Here is a 26,142-nt window from a genome sequence, read left to right on the forward strand (position 1 = left end):
CTGCAGGTGATAAAAAGAGAAAGAGAAAGAGGTATTCATACTTAAATGTGATACAGTAGTAAGTGAAGAAAGTATGTTGGATAACAGTGTGCTTGATACCCCATTCGTGTAAATTCTTTAAATTTGGAGATAAATGTTTTTTCTTCACATAGAAAGTTTCAAAAAGATTACATGAACTATTTGACTATGGAAGAGGGGCGAAAAGGACAAGATCTGTTGCAGAGGAGATCCTTAATAGTTACATTATATCTTTTTGTCTTACTAAAATGTTTTGTTTTGTTTTTAACTCTCATCTTATATTAAGCTTTATTGTTTTAGACCAACATACCCAGTGGAAGAATTGGAAGAAGAAACTGTTCCAGAAGATGATGCAGAATTAACATTAAATAAAGTGGATGAAGAATTTGTGGTATGTGTGTTATTGAACTTATTGTTCATTTTCACCTTCAGATTCCTTTTCCTTCTCTTAATTCTCCCAGCCTTCCATTTTCTGGAATATATTTTATTTCATTTTTCTAGAGAAGAAAAGTTTTTGAATAGGGTACTAAGTTCAGTTGTTTCAACCTTTGGTTAAGTTAATGCTCATGTTCTCTAATGATTGAGATCTCGATTTCAGCAGTGGTTCTTAAACTATAGACAGGAAGTAGTAGACCACTAATTATATAAGTAGACATTTTATTAACAACCATTCATTATCTTAAATAGTCCGTAAGTATTAAAGAATTTAGAACAGAACAATAGAATTTAAGATTAATACATTCTGCTTTATAAGAACACCATTAATTTTTTGGGAACTCCATTATGCTTCTAAAATTAGGATGAGTACTAATTTTAGAACTTTAAAATGTTAAATGCAAGAATTTTAAAAATACTTGTAAATACTAACATTATTTAAATTGTTTGGCAGCATCTGGGCTTTTTCCCATTCTTAACATCCTGTCCACAGTGTGAAGCTAAATGATCAAGTCTCTATAACAGATTTGACTAGTAAAATGGTGGAAACAAAGAGCTCTTACACAGAACCAGAGATGGATTAGCCCTGTTTTTAGGAAGTGTAGCTATCGCCTGAAATTAAAATGGCAGGAAAAAAACCATAGTGTATTTTACTCTCATAAACCAGTTAAATTTTCCAGATGATATTAAAAATTATAATAAGTATATTCTATATTTCAGCTTAAACTAATTTATTAAGCTACCATATGCCACAAAGATATTAATCACTGCATCATTTTATAGCGAATGCTGGAAATACCCATTAAAGAACTTAGACTATATCCAAATAGTAGAATATGATGTATTCATTAAAAATTGTTTTTTAAAGGATTATCTGTAAGAAGTACAAACTTCAGTGATAAGTCACAAGAATGTAATGTACACCTAGGGAATATAGTCAATAATATAACTATGTATGCTGACTTGATTACTAGACTTATAGTGATCACTTCATAAGGTATATAAATGTTGAATTATTGTTTGTACACCTGAAACTAATATAATATTGTATGTCAGCTATAAAGAAAAATAAATTTAAAAACCCTACTTTTCTGCCCCCCCCCAAGAATAGATACAGTCAAATTAATTACTGGATTTTGCAGTCATATGAAATAAAATACTCTTCGCCGCGTGGCTATACTACAAACCGAATAACTGAATATATATTTTTTAAGTAAATAGAGACTATTTAATTGAAAAAAAATTGTTCACAGAGAAATGTTAGTGACATGGGGATAACATACTATATGCATAAACTCAACTGTAAAATACACAAAAAAATAATATCAATATGCTTATATATATGAGTAGAAGGATTATGAATAATTACTTTTTTCTATGCTTTGTATTTTCAAAATATTTAACATTTTATCAGCAATATAAATATTTTAAATACATATAAAAAAGAAAACTGCTATTAACAGGAAAAAAGACCATTGTAAAACTAATCAATTTAAAATATATCTTTTTTAGTGTGATATATTGTAAAAATTACAGTAAAAACATATTCATTCATTCAATGTGTGCTTATTGAGCACTTTTTATATAGCAGGCACTGGGCAAGCCCCAGATGATACTGCATGTACAAAAGCACTGAAGCAAGAAGCTTAGCATGATCAGGGAACTGAGAGAAAACCTTTGTGGCCAGATCTCAGTGAGGAGAAGGGTGTCTTAAGATAAACTGGGAAGATATCATTTGAACAGTTCATTATCATTTGGAGCAATTTTAGGAGTTTAGACTGTGTTCTTTGTGTAATAGATCTTTCCATTCAGGCTCAGAAAATTTATGACCTCACATATTCTCATTGTCACCTCATTTATTTTTACTCAGATATATTTCTCATTTTCTTAATAACTGTTTATTAGTTATTAGTTTATTGACAGATAGCCGGTCCTGGTGCATTGCCATTTAGCTTTAAAGAAGTATAATTCAAAGCTGCCAGTTCAGAAAAAAAAAGCATGAAAATCTGCTAGTCAGAAAAATTATGAGGGCAGAACCAATTTTGTTCCTTTTTTTTTTGTATCTCCAGTTTATTATGCAATGTCTGGTACATTGCTGTGCAACTTAGAAATTATAGCTAATTTTTTTCCTGAGAACTCTTTAAATTTCAAAGCAGCATTATTAGGTGTGTAAATTAGAGAAACAAACTAGAAAGCACATTTCTTCCCAGCTGTGAAGTAATGATCTACTGTCATAAGATCAAATTCATGGCCTTCCTCAAAGGGTTGCTTCTTTCTTACTGTCATCATATTCTAAGGGGTCCTCTCTTACTGCTTCCAATTCCTCTGGCTAAGGAGAACAGCATCAGTGCTAAGAAGCCTTTGAATGGTGAGATAATTATTTAATTTTGTTGCCAGAGTTTGTGGGGTGGCACAAGGCTAGTAAAGATAATTTCTGATAGTAAAGTTCTATAGTCCTCTAGAAACCTTCAGTTGTAGACTGGCAAAATCACGATAGGACACACTGATAACTCTTTAAAAAAAAAATACACACACACACACACACACATAGGTCATGACACAGAATAGTCTCACCTGCTATATTTAATTGGCAGTGAGAGAAGTAAGAATGGTGCATATTAGGTACAGAAATGATAGGAAATTGTTGAGTACCTTCTAAATTACTCAGAGTAGCATCCTCTATTTTAAAATTCTTTTCTAAGACTGTGCATATTTGAATTCTTTTTGAATGCCCTCTCAAAAATGTTTATTCTAGTAACTTAAATCCTTTTTCCTAATACCTAGTATTAAAGCTTTTTGCCTATAAGTGTTTAATCCAGTACAATCAACAATTATTTATTGATTGCCTGTATAAACAGTACTGATTAGGTTATCGTAAAACATTATAAACTTGTCTTTTCTCCCATGGCCATTGAGTCGTTGGCATTTCAATCATTTACTGTTGTTAAGTAGACCATCATTAGTGCAAACAGAATAATAGACTGAACTGCTTTTCAAAGGTGTATGTCTGCATAAGCGCTTAAGATTTAAGATGTAAACAGATCAGTTTTGTCTTCACCTTTATGCCTGATTCACTGTCCTCAACCCCAAAGTAAACGTCACTTGAACGTATGGAATATGCATTTATATTATTTTATAGTTTACTAAAAATCTTTCCAGTTCCCCAGTGATTAGCATAGTTCTAACATCTTACTTTGGTGGCCTCAACTCCAGAGTTTCCGAGTAGATTTAGGATGGAGCCTTAGAATTTGCATTCTAACAAGCTCCCGGGTGGTATTTATGCTGCTGGTCTCAGAACCACCTTCTGAGAACCACTGTCTTACATACTTAAAAATTCTTGAAGCTAAGGATTATCTTTGAAATCTACCACTGCTGCTTTCGTACAGCTCTACATCTGAAAGTGTCCACCAAACAACACCTACTTGCTTTTTTTTTTTTTCTTTATGAGACTTGAGGACCAAGCTTCATTAGTGTTATTGCCATATCCTTTAAGCCTGGGATATTCTTGTTAAATTTATTTCACCCACTGTTACTTGTCACCACAAAGACATTTGAAGAGAAAGAGGAGCTAATATTTTGTCCTGCATGCTTACAGAACCTGCTCAGACTCCATATTTACTGTATACTAGAGAAAGGATTACCTTTCAAAGGATCACTTCTGACCTTACCTCCCATACCAATTAGTCCAGAGTTCAGGACCAGCCTGGTTAGAATCTACCTGAACTATCCATTTATATAGTTAAGATCTAAGATACAAGGTTAATATCTTAAATATGCATTTCATATCTTTAAATAGATTTAAGGACCATGGGCCAAGCAGTACTGGTAACAACTTATTAAATTTGAGTTTATAAGAGATGAAATGTCAAAAATTAACTAGGCTTTTAAATACCCTTTCCTGCACTAGTCTTTATATTGGATTTAACATATATGTGAGAGTCACAAATACATTTTTTAAATTATAACTTTATGATTATTAACTTTGAAATGCTTTTATTTTCCTAAGGAAGAAGAGACAGACAATGAAGAAAACTTTATTGATCTCAATGTTTTAAAGGCCCAGACCTATCGCTTGGTAAGTTACATGATATGTACATAAGACAAGCAATCAGTACACATGTTGTGTTGGAAATTGAAACAAGTAGAAACCATTGTTGGCCAATGTTTAGTATGTCATTTGGAAAGTGGCTCTCAAAATTGTTTTTCTACATATAAAATATAATAGCAAATACAAAAATCCAGAGGTACAAATGGGACATCCTCCTGTCTGTACCATGGAAAATCAACACAGTGCTTCTCCTATAAACTGAAAATAATTTATTTGCCTTATATCATTTTTTTTATTATGGAAGCACATATATTATTTGATTTCAAGTTATTTTTCAATAATGGGACAGTATTGAATGGTCTTGATCAAAAGAAAATGGAAATTAAATGATATTTCTTTTAAATGGATTATATTAAGACTATGTATGGATAGATAAGTAGACATTACTTAAGTCAACTTTTGCTGTTTTAATTAGGAAATCTGTTCTTTAAAAGAGAGCCCACTGAATGAGATATTTCAAAAGTACATATTAAATTTTTGTATTTTCCCATATGTATGTTATATTTCAATCAGATAATACCTATTGCATGCTCAAAAAAGTACATGTGGAACATTATATTATTATTTGTCCTTTATATAATCCTTTTTGTCTAAATTTTACAAACAAGTTTGGATCCAGTTTTGGGTTTATATCATGAAGGCTTCCTTGGCCACCCCACCCAGGATGATCTCTTCATTTATCATTTACTGCCTTAATATTATTAGCATTAGTTATTATTATTAATGATATCTGTGTGTTTTCTGCCCTAGTTGAGCTGTTATATAACATTATGATGTAGCTAACTTGCCTGAGAATGTGTGTTGACTCTAATACTTTTAATACTTACTAGGTGTCTGATCTTGGGAAGATCTTCAACTTCTTATGCCTATCTTCCTCATCTGTAAAATGAGGATAAATAAAAATATCACCTTTTTCATAGGGTTTTTAAAGATTAAAAGAGTTACTACATTAAAATATTTATAACAATTTCTGGCACATAGGAAGTGCTCAACAAATGTTAACAAAAACCATATTTTCCCCCCACATTACCACTCTCAAATCTGATAACAAGATTAACTATCATTTTTTTTTACATTTTCTGTAGTATAACACAAAAAAATACCAAATAAATAAATCTTGAATGAATATATTTTTTATTGCTCAATTCAAAATTATATCAGAATAATATGTTAACATTTAAATCCAAACAAATTCCAGTCGTAACAATACATTTGCAGATGACTATAGTTTTCAAAGTACTTTAAAACACATCTTTTACTGACCTTGTGAGGTATTTAAGTAGATGTTATCTCCTCTGTTTTACAGATTGAAACTCTGAAATTTCTAACCTTAGGACAATTAGTCTTTTTAAAAAGCTGATAAATTACAGCAGCTAAATTTGAACTCAGTTTCTCCTACCTTTCGAGTCTATTTTTTTTATTTTACTTCATAATAGTTCAACATGGTAGGTATGGTTTGATTCCTGCTTTAAGCAAGGGCACAATGGTGCTTGGTGTTCCTGTATGTGTTGAAGATGATGACAACAACATTCTAAAGTCTGAGGAAGAAAACGTAGAGATTCATACAGTTATTTTAAGAAATAAACTGTCATTTGTGTTATTCATTCTTATATTGGTGATGTAAATGGAGGCCCGTAAAACCTACCTGGGATTCCCTCTGGACTAAGTAGTTTGAGTATTCAGAAGGAGCAAAATATTTAATTTGCCTCTACCACTACTCTAAGTCCCTGTTGATCCTGATTTCAGTTTTTCACCTCAATTAAGATTATAAGGAAGAGTTTTTTTCTTACCTATGCCTTTATAAAATATGTAAGTATTAGGTCCTTTGGATAAAGATTATATAATGTATTCCCTCTTGAGTTAAGACTATGTATGGTTGCATTTTCACAAGAGGAGGAAGACTGAACACCAGGTGTTTGTGGATGATCAGCCATGAAGTACTAATGAGGCAGAAAACCCTTTCATATTTTAAAAAATCTGGCAAGCTTATGATGTTGCCCATAAAGCCATCTGCCTGAGACAGCTGTATCTGACTATAGCTTATGATGGCTCCGGCTGCTCTTTCCCCAAGACAGAATTGCTATGGAGGTTAGTAACATAGATTTAAGATTTTATGTTTTCATGCAGCAGGTGGACTCACAATGGAGAAGAAATATTAGTAAAGTTGAATGTGACGAATTCTTCACTAGAACAAGAATGATGTATACTGTCTATGAAATTGGTATACTAAATGTATATGTGACTATGCCAGCCCATTAATGTATGGATTATAGCAATTCTTCTACCTGTGGTTTTAAAACAGATCTTTCTCTCATCATTCTCTGTCCCCTCATTCTGCTTTATTTTTCTTCACGTACTCTGGCATTGTATTAATTTCTGATTTGTTTATTGTCTATCTAAACCACTAGAATGCAAACTCCTCCAGACTGACATCTTTTTACACTGCTTTTTACCTGTGCCTGGTGTGTAGAAGGTGCTCAGTATTGAAAAATATTAAATGAATACATGCATGAATTAATGCCATTTTATATTTATAATTTTATAGACAAGTTTAATCTTTATGGGAAAAAAAACTTCTCAACAATAATTGTTTCTTCTATGTACCATGCAGGACATGCAAGAAAAATCTACTTATATTCCTTTCTTTGATTTAATAAAGTACAGTCTAAATTCTGAAAAGTGTGCTCTTAAGTATCATGATAATTCTAAAAAATGGGTATACACAAGCATTCTCCTGAGATTTGTGGTAAGCGGAGCAAGAGAGAACATAAATGAAAAAGACATATATTGCAAATTGTGTTCTTTGGAAGTGGACGCTGAGACAGAGTTTAGGGTATAAGATGTTTATTGTGAAAGAAAGTGAGAAGAAAGAATTGGGGCAAGAGAAAAGTCTAGCTGTGATTCAGGACTGACAAAGGTTTGGCCACCCTGGTGAAGGGCTCTGGAGCAACTGTTGGCCTGCTCTGCTCAGTAGCTGGAGGCAGGCCGCCCAGGGAAGGATATAGCCGTAGGCAAGGTGACTCTGCAGGTAAGGCAGAGCCTGAGGGAACTGACAGCAGGAAGGTCTCTTCTGGCCACATTTCCTGCAGTTGAGCAGCACATCTTTCCTTGAAAGGTAGCCTGATGATACATCTTCCTATCACAACATATTTGAAGTCTGTAACTGCCAATTTGAGAAATGGCCACCATGTGGCCATTGACTAACTTTAAAATGTCTACCTAATAGGATCATGACATAACGGTATTGTTTCATGAACACTGAAAACGATATTCTAAGAAAATGGTTCCTCCCATCAATGAGGAATGCTTACAATGATGAAATTGATTTGTTTTAGAAGCAGGTGTTTTTCAGAACATATGTTTACTTTGAAGTTTAAAAAATATGCTTAAAGCCATTATTTTGTGTGCTTTCCCCATCTAATTCTCTTACCCCAATTATGGTTTTGCCAAATGTCCTTTTCAAGAAGAAACTCCTACAATTAATGAAGAATTTCTCTGTCCTCCAAAGTTTCATTTGCAGGTTTGTTTTGGGAATTTTGATAGAGCTTTTCTTAGGAGGAACAAAATTATGGATGGATATTAGGCTTTAAGGCCCACAAAGTTTCACACTCTCTCTGTCCCTCTGATTCCTGGATGTTTTTGAAATCTGAAACTTAGCTAAAGTCTCCCTGAGAGTGATCATGGGGGAGGACACTGGTGCTATATTCAAGTTCTGACAGTTGGGCAGGGCCCGTGATAGTTACGTGTGTAGTAAAATGTTCAGAGATGTGAGGGGTGGGAGTAGGGAAGGAAGTCTCTGGTGGCAAGGTGTTAAGGGGTTTTCTGATCGTTTCTGTTTCTAATCTGAATATGTCAGTTGGAAACTGCATGTTCCTGGTAGCGACACTGTAATTAAGAGTGGTCTTTGTAGCCCCCCTGCATTCTGAAGCTCAATAGAATCACAGCAACAGTGTTCTGGCAGCGTAACGCAGATGTGTCATTCTCCTCCCCCTGTGAATAAAAAGATGGAAGAGAAGCTGTGTGCTCTCTCAATTCTATTTTTAAATGCCCATCACTTCATTTCAAAACATTTTTTTAAACATGCCATAGATACCATTCTTCCTTGAGATGCTAAATTTGAGGTTTTAGAAACCAACTCCTGAGTTAGACAGCATAAAACCAACTATCTCAAAAGGTTTAAACACAATTGGTTTTTAATTACTTAGCAAAAATTCATTGTACCAAGATGAGAGAATTTTTAGCTTAAAAAGCAAAAGCTGTAAGGAAGTGAAAATCTGGGCTTAGAATAAAAACTTCATTTCAGTTTTAAAGTATGATCGTGGCAAGTCTGCAATATTGTAATAAAAAAAGGGGAAGAAGATGGATCTGCTTTGGTTAATATCTTAAATATTTTACATTTTCTTTATTTTATATATACTTTACTGTTATTAACAAAATGTCCTTTCTGAGTAATATAGGGGGAAAATACTGTTCTATAGCATAACTTGCCCCATAAGTTACCACTGGCACTGATTCCTTCCTAAAGAAAAGGTTTTTTTTTTTCCTTCTTTCTTAAAACATTTGAATGTTAGTCCTACTACCTATGTTGTGATTGTGAGAAGTCTGTTTCACAGGTGAAATCATTAAAATGCCATGAGTTTAAGTGTGATGAAATACAATATGACTGAACAAATGCTTATATTTTTCTGATAACTAGCACCACCTCATCAGTTTTACACCTGGAGGTGAATAGGAAATGTAGGTCAGAGGAAAAAGCTATACTCCTCATTGCTCAGAGGAGGCTAACATAGTTCTTGCTGGGTATAAAAGAGAGTTTTGCTTGATCTTTAGTGTAGTTTTGAATCTATGCTTGAAATAGGAAAGATCCTTATTTTCATCCTGGTTTTATTGGGAGCCCAGCAAGAAGTAGGTTAAGGACTTTTCAAAGTCTCCTCCAAATGTGAGCTCATACCTTCAAGGTAGATGCAGTGGTGGAAATAGCAGCTATAGAGCAATCCTGACTATAACTCCAGGCACATAACCATAGTGACTTAACTTCTCTGTGATTGACTCTGCTTTCTTATCTGTAAAATGGCAACACAATTCTTCCCAGGTTGTTTTGAGATTAATATAATCTTAAGTTGTGGACAGCACCTAGTATGATGCTGGCATAGATTATGCATTTCTTATTTTATATAATGTTTCACCTTTCCTAAAGATTGGGATTAGTTACCAACATTATGTGCTGTAGGAGAATAGAAAAAGCTCCAATATCTCAATACAAATCAGTTTCTAGCCTGCCATGAGTATTTTTGAGTAAGAAGCTTACATAGGATATAAGTTATCAACTATCTTGCATTTTGATGTAAATTAGGAATGCCTGTTGATGTCATGGTTTTATTTTCATCATCTGTTGCATGATTTATTATAGAAGGCCCACTAAACTTAATCTGCTGTCACATAAGGCCTCCTACAGAAATGACTAAGGGGAATTTGAGGAAAAGTAATACAAAGATTTTTTTTTTCCAGCAATCATTTGAAAGCTGCCATTTTATAAATGGATAGATTATATTTTCTAAATCAACACTAATAGTGATATTTATTACATAATTCAGCATATTAGATGAGTACCTAGAATGTGTAGTTTTTTTCAGTCGTCTATAAATCTATAATCTTTAAACCCACCCAACCCCATCACTACTCACTTCTAGCAAGCAGTGTTAGTGCTTCGAATATCTGACTAATGATTCATTTTCATCCAGAACATCTAGTCAGTCACTAAGACCTTTGGATGCAACCTTTGAAATATCTCTTATTCATTCCTTCCATTGTCTTTCAAAGTCAGATCCTCTTCACCTCTGTCTGGATTATGGAACACTAATATTCCAAATGGTTTTTGCTCCTTATCCTTTAATTTCACCCCTACCCTTTTTCAAAATATGTTTCACCATACTCCTCTATCTTACCAAAACATGACTTTTATCAAGTCATTCTGACTTCAGTAACTGATGTCTTTTCAGTGCCTACAGGGTCATTTATATAAATTATAAAACAATAAGTTTTTGGTCTGACTTTCAAGACCCTTAGCAATTTGACAACCAGTATACATAGCCAAACATTATTTTCTTCTGCTGGAATAAATTTCTTCCAGGTAAATGGTTCCTTTCATAGGTTTCCAAACACCTCACAAGCATATTTGCTCCCATCCTATCCCAACCATCCTTCCTCTTCTCTGTCTCTTATTTGAAATGCCTTCTCATCATCTAGACTCATAAATGTTCAAGGTTCAACTCAAATTTAACCTCCTAAGTGACATTTTCCTTTATCACTCCAACCCCATATAATCAATCCTATGATCCACAAATTTATGACCCATAAATCTTCCTAAAACATAATTAGAATGCTCTTTTATGAGGATCTCTACTGTTTTATTCCCTGTCCCTGGAATAGAACAGTACCTGAGCTAGATAAAGATCCGTTGGATAAAGATCCTTGCTTTTGATTCTTCTTCATCTCCCCTCTTGCTTAGAGGACAGTATTCACACTCCTCAGACAAGCTTCTAAGGTTTGTCACAATGTACTCAATGCTGTTTTTTGTTCCTCAGTGTTCACCTTTCTAAGCCCCTGGTCTCTCTTCTCATGATCTTCACAAGCCGTGTTTATTTATTTATTTGTTTTTTTAGTATTTTGACTTATGATGCTTCTCACTATAAACATGTGGCTTGTCTCTTTTCTGCCTGTTTACATTCCATACATCTTTGTAGGCTTAATTTAAACCTCACATCACCATTAAAACACACTTCTGTCTATTCACACACCTTAAAGCATTTACCACCTGTACTTGCTAGTTTGGGGAAGTTAATCAAATTTATAATTTTTCCTGCTTTTATTGAAAACACTATTCTTTCCAAAAGTGAAATACATTTGTAAATTTTTTAAATGAAAGCATAGAAAAATACAAAGAAAAATGTGAAAATTTCCCCAGATCTCAGCATCCAGATATAAACATTTTATCTCTTTATGCATTATTCCTCTGAGGTTATGCAAGGTGCTAATATTTGGTGAGTCTGGATGAATGATATGTGGGAATTTTTTGTGCTATTTGTGTAATTTTATGAATCTGAAAAAAATTATACACAGAAATAGGTTAATGAAATAGTACAGAGTTCATAAAAGAATCCAAATAATCCAAATATGTAGTGATAGTATACAAAGCAATGCAAATAAGTGGGGGGGAAACTGTACTATTCAGTTTAGTGGTGATGGGATAACAGGCTATCTATTTGGGAAAAAAAGATGGACTCCTCCCTCATATCTTATACCCAAATAAACCCCACGTGGATCAATAAATAAAGAAGTGATGAGGCACAAAAACATTAGTGAAAAGTGTTATGTTCATGGGTTGAAATAGACAAGTGCTAAGAAAACTAGAAACTATAAAAAACACTGATAAATCTGAATACATAAAAATTAAAACCTTATATGTGGAAGGGTGAGCTGAGGAACACCATAAAGTTAAAAGACAAGTGATAAACCGGGAGAATATAGTTGTAACCTCTATGACAAAGGATTGATAGGCATATTGTAAGACCTTTTAGAATTTGTGCTTGAGAGTAACATTGCTAAGGCCCTGCCACTTACTAGTGATGTGAAATTGGGAAAATGACGTAACTGCTCTGTACCTTACTTTACTCATTTATGAAAATGGGAATAAGACACCCTTGATTCATGGTGTTCTTATTGAGCATCTAACCCATATGTGAAAGCATCTAGTACCATGTTTGGCATATAATAATGATAAGAATAACTGCTATAATATAATGGGCACTTACTATGTACCAGGCACTGTGCAAGCCTTTTAAATACATAATCTAATCCTCACAGCAACTCTTCCAATAAGGAAGGTACTATTATCCCCATTTTATAGATGGGAACCCTGAGATTTAGAGAGGTAAAATGATTTGACTAACAACTAGTAAGTGATGGAGGTGGGATTTGAGCAAAGATGGGATTTCAGACCCATCCTCTTTATATGTACACCATACTGTGGTGATTCTCAAGACAACTTACTTCCCTTTTCCTTGACTCTTGAGACTACAAAGTGAATCTTGACAGTTAATAGTACTTTCATGTCCCTCTCAGGTACTTGGGCACTGGAATATCCGTGAAGTTGCCATCTCAAAGAAAAGAAGCTTTATAAAAATTCAAGCCTTAAAGAATTAAATTTATTTTGTATAATCTACAATAACAAGATAAGGTCTATGGTAGTTTCTTTATATATACTTCTTGGGGTACTTTCTTTTGGTTTTATTTTGAAAAAAGTAAATAATCAGAGATGATTTTACCTTAGCGCTTAGGGAACATTCAAGTAGCTAAAGTAGTAGGAAAGGCAGGTTTTGATATATTAAACAGAAATAATATTGGAAGTTAAATTCACATTCAGAAATAATTTCAGATTTCTTATTGGAAAATTAAATTCATTTTGTGTGAATTTGGGGCTTTCTTTTTACTTTTAATTTTTTTCCTTTATGGGAGCATGTTATTCAAATCTCAGTTCACATAAGTAAAGATAAAAATTTTTTGACAATGTTAAAATTGAACTTAAACTATTATGAACTTCATATATTTAAAGACAAGCTACCGTCTATCTATTTCTTTTGATAGATTATAGGCAAGGTTTAATTTACTTATTCAGAACAAATGCGAAAATACTTTTAATATGGTATTAAACATTTTTCTTCATAGTAATAGTGTTAAATCATGTAAAACCTAATTTGAAAAGATAATAGTGAATCAAACTCATGATTTATGCTGCTTTAATCATGAAGAAGAATCGACTTGTAGAGACATGAAAAGATTTAACTCTGCCTTAAAGATGAGTTGTTAAAGTCATTGAATTTTGAGGGAATGCTCTTCTTGATTGAAATAACTTGTTATTTATCCCTCTATCTAGTTTTCCTTTTATTGATTTATCGTAAAGAAAGGGGAACACTAGATACCCTTAGGAGAAACCCTGTTTAATTCATGGTAATACCATATATATTATAGTATATTATAGTTGGTACTTAGCTTCTTGGCCACCTGTCCTATCTTGAACAAAGCATCAAATGAGGAAGAATGAAAAAAAAAGGTCTCTGAGCAACCAAAATAAGTATAACTTCTTCAGTTTTTTTAAATTTTAATAAAGAGTCCTAACCTCATCCCGCCCTCTCCCGAGCTCTCACTCCCCCTGCCCTCTCCCTCCCTCCCCCCCCCACCCTGTATTCTTTACCTAAATTGTAACAGGCAGTTTAGGAGGAGGAAGAGATATAACAGGCAGTCAGGGAGACATCCCAACCTTCCAAAGTGATCCCTGGCATCTCGATAACAAGAGAAGCTACAGGAACACTTTGAAAACAGACATAGGAATGCAAAAAATTACAGCTATCTGGGATCATTTAGTGTGGGATCAGTCATATCCAGATTCTCAGTCTTGAGGGCATCATTGTATTGCAGAATAATGCAATAAGAGACATCAAGAAAAGATTATATTATGGTCAGTAAATGTCAGCCTTTACCAAGACCCAGGATCCAGTCTGATAGTAGTGCCTCATCCTCCTGAGAGGCAGGGATATTGTCTTGGTAATTGAAGACTCAAGCACCTCCACTTGCTCTTGCTTCATCACTAGTTCAGTGTTGAGATTCTTCTAGCCCTCCCTCATTTCCCATTTTCACCTGAAAGTCTGTGAATTCAGTTTCTGCTCAGGCCCTTCACCTAAGTTCCCCTGCCCAGACTCCCATCTGACTTGTGATTTCCCTGTAACTTCCAACTTGGGGTCTCCATTCTCAAGTAAACATTTTTTTATGGATACCTCAGCCTTGAGCTTCACTCTTGGATCTGCCCATGTGGCCACATATGTTTACTAGGCAAGGTTTTGATCAGGGAAGTATTGTAGTAATTGAGTTTTAGAAACACCGTCATAAATGTGTGTACACACACACACACACACACACACACAGAGAACATAGTATTTCTTCGCAAGCTTAATCATTCCATTAATACTCCCTGGGAAAAGAGATTACTTACCAAAACAGGACTCTAACCAGGCTATTAATTCTGCATGTTTAATCCTTGAACTGACTTTGGTGGTATACTCCACTATTTGAGCCCAAGGTTGTTATGGAATGGTTTAGACTGTCATCTTTAGTTCTTCCTTTGTCACTTTTAGGGTCAGTTATCATCAGTTTCTTTTTTCTCAGGACCAGTTATTACCCCTATTAACTAGCCTTAGACTCTTCTTAATAGCCTGTAAACTCATTGCAGGCATGGTTTAAATCCTTTTATCTTTCCACATCAAGCACAGTGCCTAGATTCTTACTTTGCTTGTTGTGGGAGCTTAACAAATGGCTTATTGGTAAATTAATTAATTATAAATGAGACTTCTGGATAGCCTGTGTCTTATCGAGCTTCTAATTGTTTCTTCAGCAGCATGAACTGGAAAATGCAACTTCCCAAGAGCTATACTTTATCTTAGTTAATGTTGTTTCAGAGAGGGACTTTGTCATGATGATATAAAATTTTGATTAAATGGAAACAGCAGTTTATTTCTCTTTTACTAATAGCTCCATATAGAATAGCATTTGTTAAAAGGAGAGACAATTGGAAAGGAAAGATTTTCTCAAAGTAGTATAGCCAAGGCATGGTATAGAGTTTTTAAATCATTTATATGTCCTACGTAGGGCTTATTCAGTTAATGTATCCAGTTATTAGGCATTAGGAATTTTTGAGTGAGGAACAAGGTTATGAAATAAATGTGCAAACGTGGAAGTAGAAAGAGACTGTGTAGTTTATATAAGTTAATGCTGCTCTACCAAGTTTAATGTTCTCTTTTTGCCCTTTTTCCATTTAGTAACTGGGCCATTTCATTCAGTGTATTAACTATGGCCTAGGAGTGAGTGAAAACTTTTGAGTTGCTACATTAAATCGTTTTTAGGACATTGGGAATAGGAGCTAGCAAATCATTACTTAAGAGAGCCAAATAATAAGCTAAGAAGGGTAAATGCAAATTACTAAAGGACCCAATATAAAAACAAATAGTAGCTTAGCACTGAGATATCTTAATGCAGTGTTTGATCTCTAGGTACCTACTCTTAGATTCCGAGTCACATTCAAACAGGGCCACTGCTAATCCATTTGCCCTTGTGAAAATGTTTTTTTTAAAAAAACACCATATCCTTTAGTAAAATTTTTTAATACATTATGCACACCTTGAACAGGTCTATGTTCAGGCTCAAAGAAAGTGGAAATGTCGATGGGTACACTCTCTGGCCTAGTTTGGCAATTCTGTGCTTCACACTCTTGTAAGGAATGGAAGAAGGAAGGGTGGAAATGAGAGGATAGATTCGAAAGCATTGGCTCAGAGATTTAATCAGTAGCATTCGGTTTCAGTTCACACCAACAATGGTTCTGTAAATCAAACATTTTTAAATCAGCAACCAGAATATCTACATTCTATTAAGAATCATGCAAAACTGCTGCTGAGATGTGCCCCTTTGGCTCAGCCTGGCTCTGCGAGTTTGGGATATGAGGGTTTATAACCCTGGTAGGAGCCAGCCTGTATATATACCTCACACATCCCAAATGTCAGGACTCATATCCATGGTAGTGCATACATCCTCCCACCCCACCCCCAACCCCATAAGTCTACCCTGTTTGGTAAAGAAAATGAGCCAGTCAGAATTGACCATCCTGGAGCCCGAGACAGGTAACTGATTCACTGGCACATTCACTAGGATGTGCCAGTGAATTAGTTACCTGGCTCCTCCAAGTATGTGCATTTTATGGGTGCCAATGTAGAGTTATCTGACATAAGCTTTCCCCATGGCTTCAGTTTTAAACTGAGACACCCAGTATCTCTTCTTCTGCCATCACATACATTCTGATACAACTTCACATGTGTCTGCTTTGTGCATACAGTAGCCTCTCCCTAGCTATGGTGCTCTTATGCTACTCTTCAGCTTACATAGACACACATAGCATTCTATTAAGTATACAAAATAATACAATGTTTCTATATTTAAATAAGCACTGTAATGTTTCAAATAGAATCTTGGGCATTTTTACCTAGAATTTCCACATTTTACTTTTCTTAAATTAATGCTTATATTTTTAAACTCTGGTTGTTTAAATAAAATGTAACTGAATAAATTCAGACCACATATTATAAAATGTAAAAGTATGTGTTAGTTACCCATCCTCTAGTTGTGTAAATTACATAGCCCCCTGAATTTATGAACAAAAAGTAATATATGTTGTTTATATGTTCCTTATATGTTAATATGAGCTAGGAGGTAGGAGAGAGGCTTTCTTATGTCAGCAATTCCCGAAAGACTCAGTGGGGAGTGAGTTCAAAGCCCCTAAAGACCCCAGGCTCCAAGCAAAATACAAATCTCAATACAAATCCTGTACTTAGTGTTAGACTAGATTGGAAAGACTTCCCAAATGAGCTTTCACTTAAGAAATGTCTGTTAGTGAAAGAAAATCACATTGAGAATATAATTTCACCATGAGATTGTTTATATAGTCTTTTATTTTTAAATTTTGTATTATGGAATATTTCAAACATATACAGAATTAGAGAGAACATGATAATCCTTATGCAACATTACTCAGTTTCAACAGCTAACATTTTGTCAGTCATGTTTCCTCTAAAACCTCCCTCCTTTCTTTGGCCTGTAGTTTTAAAGCAAATTTCAGACATCATGTCAGTTCACCTGTAAATATTTCAGCATTTAGCTCTCATTTATAAGGCTATTTTTAAACATAATCACTATGACATCATACCTATATAATTAATAATAATTCCTTATAATACTCTTACATTCATATTTATCTAAGTGCCTCAAAAAAGTGACTTTTTACAAATTGTTTGTTCAAACTAGAACCCATATAAAGTTCATTCATACATTGTGTGTGGGTGTCTATGTCTCTTGGGTTTCGTTTTTTAAATTAATTTTTATGTTTTTTTCTTACGTTTTCTTGTAATTTATCAGGGGAACTTGAAAGGAAAAATTGCTACCAAAATTATTAATGTGTTAGTATTTGCCTTTAAATCATTAATTTGTTCATTCTTTACATTTTCAGACTCCTATATAATGCTAAAATGTGAAGGTCTGAGAAAATGAGGCAGGGGAGTTTCCTTTTTTATTCTAAAACAGGCATGAATTGATTTTATTACTCAATAGCAGAAACAAAATGCAGAAATTTGGTCCTACCTTATTTGAGTTCAAATGGTCTGTATTTAATCACATTTTTAAGCTACATTATAGTTTGACCTACCTAAAATATCACTTTAATTATGAATACGAAATCTATGAATAATGAATCTTTTGCTTCTGGGAACTTATCTTTTTTGTCTTTCAGATTTGGAGTTTGTATTTCAGTATAGTGAATTCAAACTAAGGCAATGTTTTCTTACCAAACATGTATGTTTGTATCTCCTCTGCTGTTGCCAATTAACATACATAAATGGCTTGTCCATTGATGGTACTTCCCATTTTCACTCTGATATCTCAGAAACATTCTTCTTTGTAAATATAGTTGAATCATATATTTGCTTTTTTAAAATACTTATTTTGCTGTTCTACCAGGTTGGTGCATTGTTTTCTTTCAACATAAAATAGGACAGAAAAGAATTTCTTCTGCCACTATAATTTTAACACTACCATGCTTGATATAAATTGTGTAGGGCTGCTAAAATGCCTCAAAATTTTACCACTTCTTTTTTTAAACTCTCGATCTTGTGATATCTTTCCTTTCTTAGGATATGAACGAGTCTGCCAAACAAGAAGATATTTTAGAATCCACAACAGATGCTGCGGAATGGAGTCTAGAAGTGGAACGTGTACTACCACAACTGAAAGTCACGATTAGGACCGACAATAAGGTAGAGAGGAAAGAACATATTTTGTGCAAATAGATTTTTATAAGGCAATTTCAGAGTCAAGGGTACTCCCATTATACCAGTAATTTAAGAAGGACGTTGTGATCCAGTTTCCAGTGCTTTGTCTTATTAGAGATTCAGTAAATTGTCATTGAGTGCATAGACAATGTAATATGGTCCAAAAAGCAAGACTAGATCTTAGGTGAATCATGACAGAAATTGGAATTTCAGGACTGTATACCAACCGAGTAGTGTTAAAAGATAGAATTCTGCTGAATGGCAAAACAGAAGACATCTAAGAGTTGCCTTATATAATCTATTCAGTGCATATGATTAAAAGTTAAATATTAAGAAAATAATCAAGAAATTATATGCAATATGATTTGAGAATTAGGCCAGATGAACTGGCCCTTTTAATCAAGGTTCTGTTTCCTTTTTACCTACAATTTATTAGTAAGAACTTTACAAATATCGGACTAGACAGTACTATTTTCATTAGGACTATAATACAGTAATCTTTACAAAAGGAGATAGAAAGACATCTAGAAATTAAAGAGATTAAACGATTTTCATCCTTGGATGCTGGGAACGAGCTTCAGTATTATGGAACAGGGTTTCAGGAAAGCATATCACTGGAAAGGTGGTCCTATATCTACCCCCAAAGTAGAAGCCCTACAACAATAGCTGTTTTCCGAGCGCCCTGGAAGCCAATTCATTCTTAGAGTGCCTGGGTTTGGGCTTGTAGAATTGCATCCTAGAGACAGTAAGAAGTAGTTAGACTCCTCGGGCAGTCGTAGAACAGGGTAAGGACAGCAGAGGTCTTACTAGACTGAACAGCTGTGGAACAACTTTATCTAAAGTAAATGGGCAAATCCTGTAGCATGTTTACCATATATTTACCCAATCATTATGGAAGACAGCTATTATTTGCTACACTGGGGGTGAATTCATTATTTCCATATCTCTTATTTATAAATACATATTAATAAGAATTTCTTCAGTGATTAGACAGATTTCTGCTGGAAGTCATAATTTGCAAAAATGTATTTTTTTCTAAAAATCCCATTTCTCATTCTTTAGTTTTATCAAGACAGTCTTCATAAAATTAAAAATCACTATTATTGTGATTCTAGTTCAAATGACATGTTAAAATAATTGTGTGGTTGGGAACTTTCAAGAACATCTTAATCCCACAAGGAAGCAAGTTTAATTTGTTTACTCTCAAGCTAAGTAAACTCTTGAAATCAGACATCTAATTTAGAACCTCATAGGATCGCAGGAGAATGTTTTTTAAGCATGGTCATTGATTTCCACATTATAGAAGTAACTGAATAAAGAAAAAAGAATAGAAATGTAACTGCTAACATGTATAGTTTTACAAAACTAAGTGCAGGACAAATTCTATTACAAACCAATATTTCAGTAATCAAAGAGAATCGATGTTTTTCTGTATGAGAGAAGAATTAGCTAGTTGAAAATTGAGCTCTCAGTCTCATGCCATACATTACCAGCCTTGATCTTATGAGGATATACTGTGCAAAATTAATTACACTATCATGTTTTACAGGCAGCATTCCAAAATGTCAGATAAGGTTTTACAGAGTTTTGTTTTGGCATTTTTTATAATATAAATATTATTTTTTAAATTTAATTTTATTATTAGTTTCAAGTATACAGTACATTGGTTAGACATTTATATCATTTATAAAACGATCCCCTGATTGCTTTTTCTCCTCTCTGGCTCTCTACCTAGTCATAATGCTAACTGCCGTGCTCCCCATTCCTGTGAGCATCTCTCAACTACTAATTTGTACTTCTTTAACCCTTCACCCCATTCTTCCAGCCCTCCAACCCCCTCCCCTCTGGCCATCACCAGATTGTCCTCTATATTTTTGAGTCTGTTTTTGATTAGTTTGTTATTTTTGTTCCTTAAATTCCTTAAACTTTTTGTGGTAAAAACATACTGACGTAAAGTCATATTTGATTGCTCATTCAGAATTCCTCTTTGTGTCTTTTGTGTCTAGTATCTCACAAACTTTTCTTTCTTCTAAGTATTTCAGATGTAGCTAATGTTCAGCTTACTTAAAAAAATAAAATTATACATTGCTTTGAGAAATTAAGGGACTTATGAATAGATAAATGTTTTTTTGTCTCAGAAATAAGAATAACCTGGTTATGTATGAGGTTTATCATTATCCTTCATCAGAAGAGGCTGACCTCAGCATCATGGTAGATCCTATTCTTCCTCAAATTCTGACTTTACCAAAACTAACACTCTCTTTTACTTTTGTCCAAAACAATACCTTTCACTCAACATGGGCCATTTAGAATATTTAAAGATTTCAACTGTATGTCTGAGGGGAAAAAAAGGAATTATTTTCAGAGTAATATGTTTTGCCGATCACTATTAGATCATTTTTAATTAGTATAGATATGTGATAGATAAGAAATAAAGGGCCTCCATTTTTAAATTCATTCTAATTTTTAAACGATCTTGTGTTAGTAGTAAATAAGTTCCATATTTATCTGGCACTGATTCAAATGTTTGTTTTGCTTTTTTTTTCTCATAAGTTCAATTTATTTCTTGTATGCTTCCTAGCAGGGATTTACCAAAAAAAAAAAAAAAAAATCACCTTTTCTGTTCTTTTTGCATGATAGTGTGTATGCTTTGATGAGATCCTATCATATACCAGTATTTTATTTTGTATACTCTCTATAACGGGGTTCCCAACTCCCAGACCATGGAGTGGTATCAGTCCGTGACCTGTTAGGAAGGACACACAACAGCAGGTGAGCAGCAGGAGAGGGAGCAAAGCTTTCATCTGTACTTGCAGCCCCTCCCCAGCACTACTAGCATCCCTGTCTCAGCTCCACCTCAGATCACCAGGCGTTAGATTGATTATCATAGGAGCGCTGGCGTCTGATACTAAAAAGGTTGTGGAACACTGCTCTATAAGGTTGTAATCAAGTTTTTATTGCTAGGCTAGTTTATCCTTATTTCTGGCAGCACTTGTTACTGTTTGCAGTTCTCAAAAAATGCATCTTGTACTTTTATTCTTCTGTTCCTTTTTGTTGTTGTTGTTATTTCTCTTTCCCTTTTCTGCTGTTTTTATTTCTTTTGTATTGTTCTTTATTAGACCAAGAGTGCCCACTGGTGTTACATGACTACTCTGATGGAATTTAAAATTAAGAGCAAACGTCTGTGATTATAATCAGACTAGAATTAATTACATCTGTAACTAGTTAAGAATTATCCTAATCTCTGAGTCTTTGAAATACAATTTTGTTTTTAAAATAATAATAGTAATGAAGCAATATTCCAAAGTGGGGGGACAGGCAGAATGCTGTGAATTAGAAGGTAGCGATCACACATTTAGTCCCACTATCAATTCGTAACTTATTGATCCAGAATCTCAAAATTTTAGTGGAACTCTGGTAGCCATAAAGACCCAAAGAAGTTGAAGTCTATCTCACACACTTTCCCTTGGCAAACAAAATTTATATTTACACCACTTATTAGTTGTGTAACCTATATACCTTTCTGTTCATCCTTTTCCTCATCCGTAAAATAGGACTAATTATATTACTTAACTCACAGAGTTGTAAAGTACCAAGAACAGTGTCTGACACATAATTAATGCCTAATAAATGTTAAGTTTTGTTATGTTACAATATTATCATGGTAATATTGTTTTCTGCCGAAATCCTCTTATATTCAGTACCTATATCAGTATTCAGAAAGAATTTACAAAATTCCTACACTGATGCTTCTCTCATTTAAGGGAATATTTATGAATATCAGCCTTATAGTCTTATATGTGGATATAACCAGATTCATTTAAGTATCACTTTAGTAAACTTTCCTAGTTTTTTTCCCCAGGTGAAAGTATATATAATAATTTGACAATAATATAATAACTGACATTTACTAAGTGTTACTGTGTGTCAAGTGCTATTCTTAGCACTTCACATATATTAACTCATTTAATCCTTTCCATTACCCTATGAGATGTAGGTGCCTTTTATTGCAGATTAGGAAACTGAAATAGAGAAACTAAGTAACTTGCCTTTGCCTAGTAAATGACAGATGTGATACTTGAATCTACAATCCAGGCTCTTACCTGTTTGACAATATAGCATACTGATTTAAAGCACTAATTTTGAATCCTCTTTGCTTAAACACAAATCCTAGCTTTAACACTTATTAGCTATTGCACCCTGTACCACTCTGTACCTCAGTTTCCTCCTATATAAAATGAAGTTCATTATAAAACCTACCTCAAAGGGTTATTAAAAGGATTAAATTATTTACTATATCTGAAGCACTTAGAATTATGCCAGAAGAATTACTTAAACTATTTTGACCATTGTTTCTGTGTACTTACATATATACAGTTGAGATTATACATTTTTTAACAAAACACCATGACCATTTTCACACATTTTTAAAAATTATAAACCAAAACTTTAGTTGGCTGTTCATAGTGCTTGAAAACTACCATCAGTGTCCAACTGAGTGCCAGGTAGCAGAGATGGCTTGGCCAAGCTCAGCAGTTTGGGGTCAAAGCACAAGGTCTAGGATCTTGGTGGAGGAATGACAGGACAGAGTCATGCAAGAGTTGGTCGTTAGAATACAGGCAAGCATATGGACTGTTAATATCTGAGGACACAGACCAATTGCAAGAAATGGAGTCTGCGAATGAGTCGTTTAGAGAAACAAGCAGTTGCTGAAGGTGGAAGTCCAGTTGAAAGGCAAAACGCGGAGAACAGGAAGCACAAATTAAGATTAAAAGAAAATTAGATTTAGAAATGTTATCTAATTACTCGTTGCTGCAAGAGTATACAGTCAAACCAGCCTGCCGGCTGTATCTGCTATTACCTTTTTTCAGCTTCTGAGAAGGTCTCTTCTACAGAGTCCTGACAATTATCAAAGGGTAATGATTGAAATATTTTAAACTCCATAATAGTATTTTACTTTAACTTTTAAGTGAATCAGTTAACAGTTCCTAATTTGAATAATAATAGTAGTTGAAACAGAGCTGCCAAGGAATTCTGCATGTCCTATTTTCCTAGAGTAATAGAAAATGTAGATAGATAGTCATAGATTTCATTTTTTGTATTTTTGATTAATTTTGTATAAATAAATACTTAATACTGTTTCTTGAAGAAAGTTATTCTCTACATTTATTTTATTTTTTTTACTATAAAAAGGAAACCTTTATTTGACTCTGTGGAAATAATTGGAGACCACTTAAATGAGAACAAGCAAAGGCTACTTGTAGCTAGCCGCCATCACTTACATTTGCCAGAGACTCAAAGGCAGGCAGGAGAACTTAAAAGATTTATAGTGGGGAAAAAAGGGAAGGCTTCAGATATGTTTAGATATGACTGGACATTAGATGTGGTCTATCTTAGAAGCAGGACCACCTATGTGTTCGGTCAGAAGAGGATATTTGGCTTTGTCTGATTTGTTCTACATTGGAAGTGATAGTGGAGGGACAGAAGAAATGGGGAAGCTGACAGTTATTAAATCCTGACCATTTGGAGCCCATTGCTAGAGTTTGGCTTCCTGGACTAGTTGCTGCAGATCGTGGGTCAGAATTCTATTTTGTTTAATGGTCTGGCCATTATCTGTTGTTCATTTGTATACAGTCACGTGCCACATGATGATGTTTCAGTAAATGATGGATTACATACACAATGGTGGTTGCATAAGATTATAATAGAGCTGAAAAATTCCTATCACCTGGTGACATCATAGCTGTCACTAATAGAGAGGAATGCTCATTGTTCATTATCTTCTTACAAACAAATATATGTTGAAAAAAAAGAAACAAAGCAAACCACCATGGATTTATTTGTGAAAGAGTGACACCTCCTCAAGAAGAGCCTCAGGCAGTTCCTTCAGAAAGTATTCCAAAAGACACACTGTTGTCATAGGAGATGACAGCTCCATGTGTTTACCGCCCCTAAAAACCTTCCAGTGGGGCAAGATGAGAAGGTGTAAGACAGTGATACTGATGATCCTGACCCTGTGTATAGGCCTAGGCTGATGTGTATGTTTTTTAAAACAAAGAAGCTTATACAGTAAGGATTTTTATAAAGAAATTTTGATAGCTGTACAATGTGTTTGTGTTTTAAGCTAAGTGTTATTACAGAAGTTGAAAAGTTAAATAATTAAAGTTTAAAAAGTTACAATAAGCTAAGGTTAATTTTTTATAAATAAAGAAAAACGGTATGTTTTTAACACGAGCAGCAGCCTCATACATCTTGTTTACTGCCTGTCTTAATTGCATCATTTTCTCTTTTCTTGATTTAATCTCATATTGTTTTATAAATTTAGTGTAGCTTAAGTGTACAGTGTTCATAAAGTCTACAATGGTGGACAGTAATGTCCTGGGCCTTCACAGTCACTCATCACTCACTCATTGACTAAACCAGAGCAACTTCCAGTCCTGCAGGGTCCATTCATGGTAAAGGCACTATACAGGTGTACCTTTTTTTATCTTTTATACCATATTTTTACTGTACCTTTCCTGTTTAGATATGACACAAATACCATGCATACAGGCTTGTAACCTAGGAGCAATAGTCCATACCATATAGCCTAGGTGTGTAGTAGGCTGTACCATCTAGGTTTGTATAAGTATACTATGATGTTTGCACAAAGACGATATCCTGTAACAACACATTTATTAGCGCATATCCCTGTCATTAAGCAAACACACGACTGTATTCAGTCTCTCAACTTCATTCATTTAACCGAGGGAAAATGACTTGTTAAAATGATCAATCTTATTAGTCTTTACCAGAAGAATTTTTTTTCATTTCAAGGGTTTTTACCATAATAGAAACCAAGTAAACATTAATAATATTTATTCCTCTTCCCAAGAAATGAGTAGAAAGTGTGAAATCAGTTTTCAGCTAAACTTTACATAGACCCTTTTCTTCAGTCATTATTTATTTCTAAAAGGTTGTATATTATAATAATATTAGGTATTTAATGCAATGAACGAATGTTCTATCATGCTTTAATACCCTGTGGATATTGTAATTAAAATTTTGATTAATAACTTAAATAGATTTTTTCCCCAAATTATAATTAAATGTTTCCTGCTTTATTATTATAAAAGATAGTTAGCTAGGTACCGCCTTCATTTCACCAAAAAGTCTCTAGTCATTATGTAAATCTTTAGGTCCATTATAAGGGGTTTTGATAGAAATTTTTTTTTAAGCTTTGGAAGCATGTGTTTCTAATTATTTCAAGCCTTTGATTCACTGAACTGTTTTTTTTTACATCCTTATTCTTCAGTGTCTGACTTTCTCTGGCTGCAATTGTAAAAAGAACCTTAAACTTTAAATTTCAACTTCAAGCAATTTTGTTTTAACATAAATAAACCATAGGGGTGTTGCCTTAGGTGATTCACAGCAGGAAACCTTTTGGGAAGTGTCCCGCTAAGGATGGAATCATTGCAATAGTCTTGAGCCTTTGGGCTTTCTAGTCACTTTGAGAGCTAAAACCTAAGAGGGAGGAGAAAGGCCTTCATTAATCAGCAGATGGAATTTCATTTAAATGAACCTGGAGGGACCACAGAATTGCTGTATTAGATCTAAGTCTCTTCAAATTGGAAGCCAAATCCTGAGATGTGTACAGTGATAGGTTTTTTCTTTTTACTGTTG

The 26,142-nt window shown here is 34.0% G+C and overlaps 1 protein-coding gene across 1 annotated transcript in view; it reads left to right on the plus strand.

The window, feature by feature from the left end:
• The window catches only part of IFT57 (intraflagellar transport 57), a 50,384-nt gene that overhangs the window by 5,880 nt on the left and 18,362 nt on the right, over positions 1–26,142 (plus strand). The window contains exons 4-6 of the mRNA XM_016162464.2: positions 319–409; positions 4,460–4,528; positions 18,343–18,465. Of these exons, the coding sequence (XP_016017950.1) occupies positions 319–409; positions 4,460–4,528; positions 18,343–18,465 (283 nt within the window). The remainder of the gene's footprint in view (positions 1–318; positions 410–4,459; positions 4,529–18,342; positions 18,466–26,142) is intronic.

The sequence above is a fragment of the Rousettus aegyptiacus genome, unplaced genomic scaffold (genome assembly GCF_014176215.1).
Source record: "Rousettus aegyptiacus isolate mRouAeg1 unplaced genomic scaffold, mRouAeg1.p scaffold_m13_p_4, whole genome shotgun sequence".
Taxonomy (NCBI): Eukaryota; Metazoa; Chordata; class Mammalia; order Chiroptera; family Pteropodidae; genus Rousettus; species Rousettus aegyptiacus.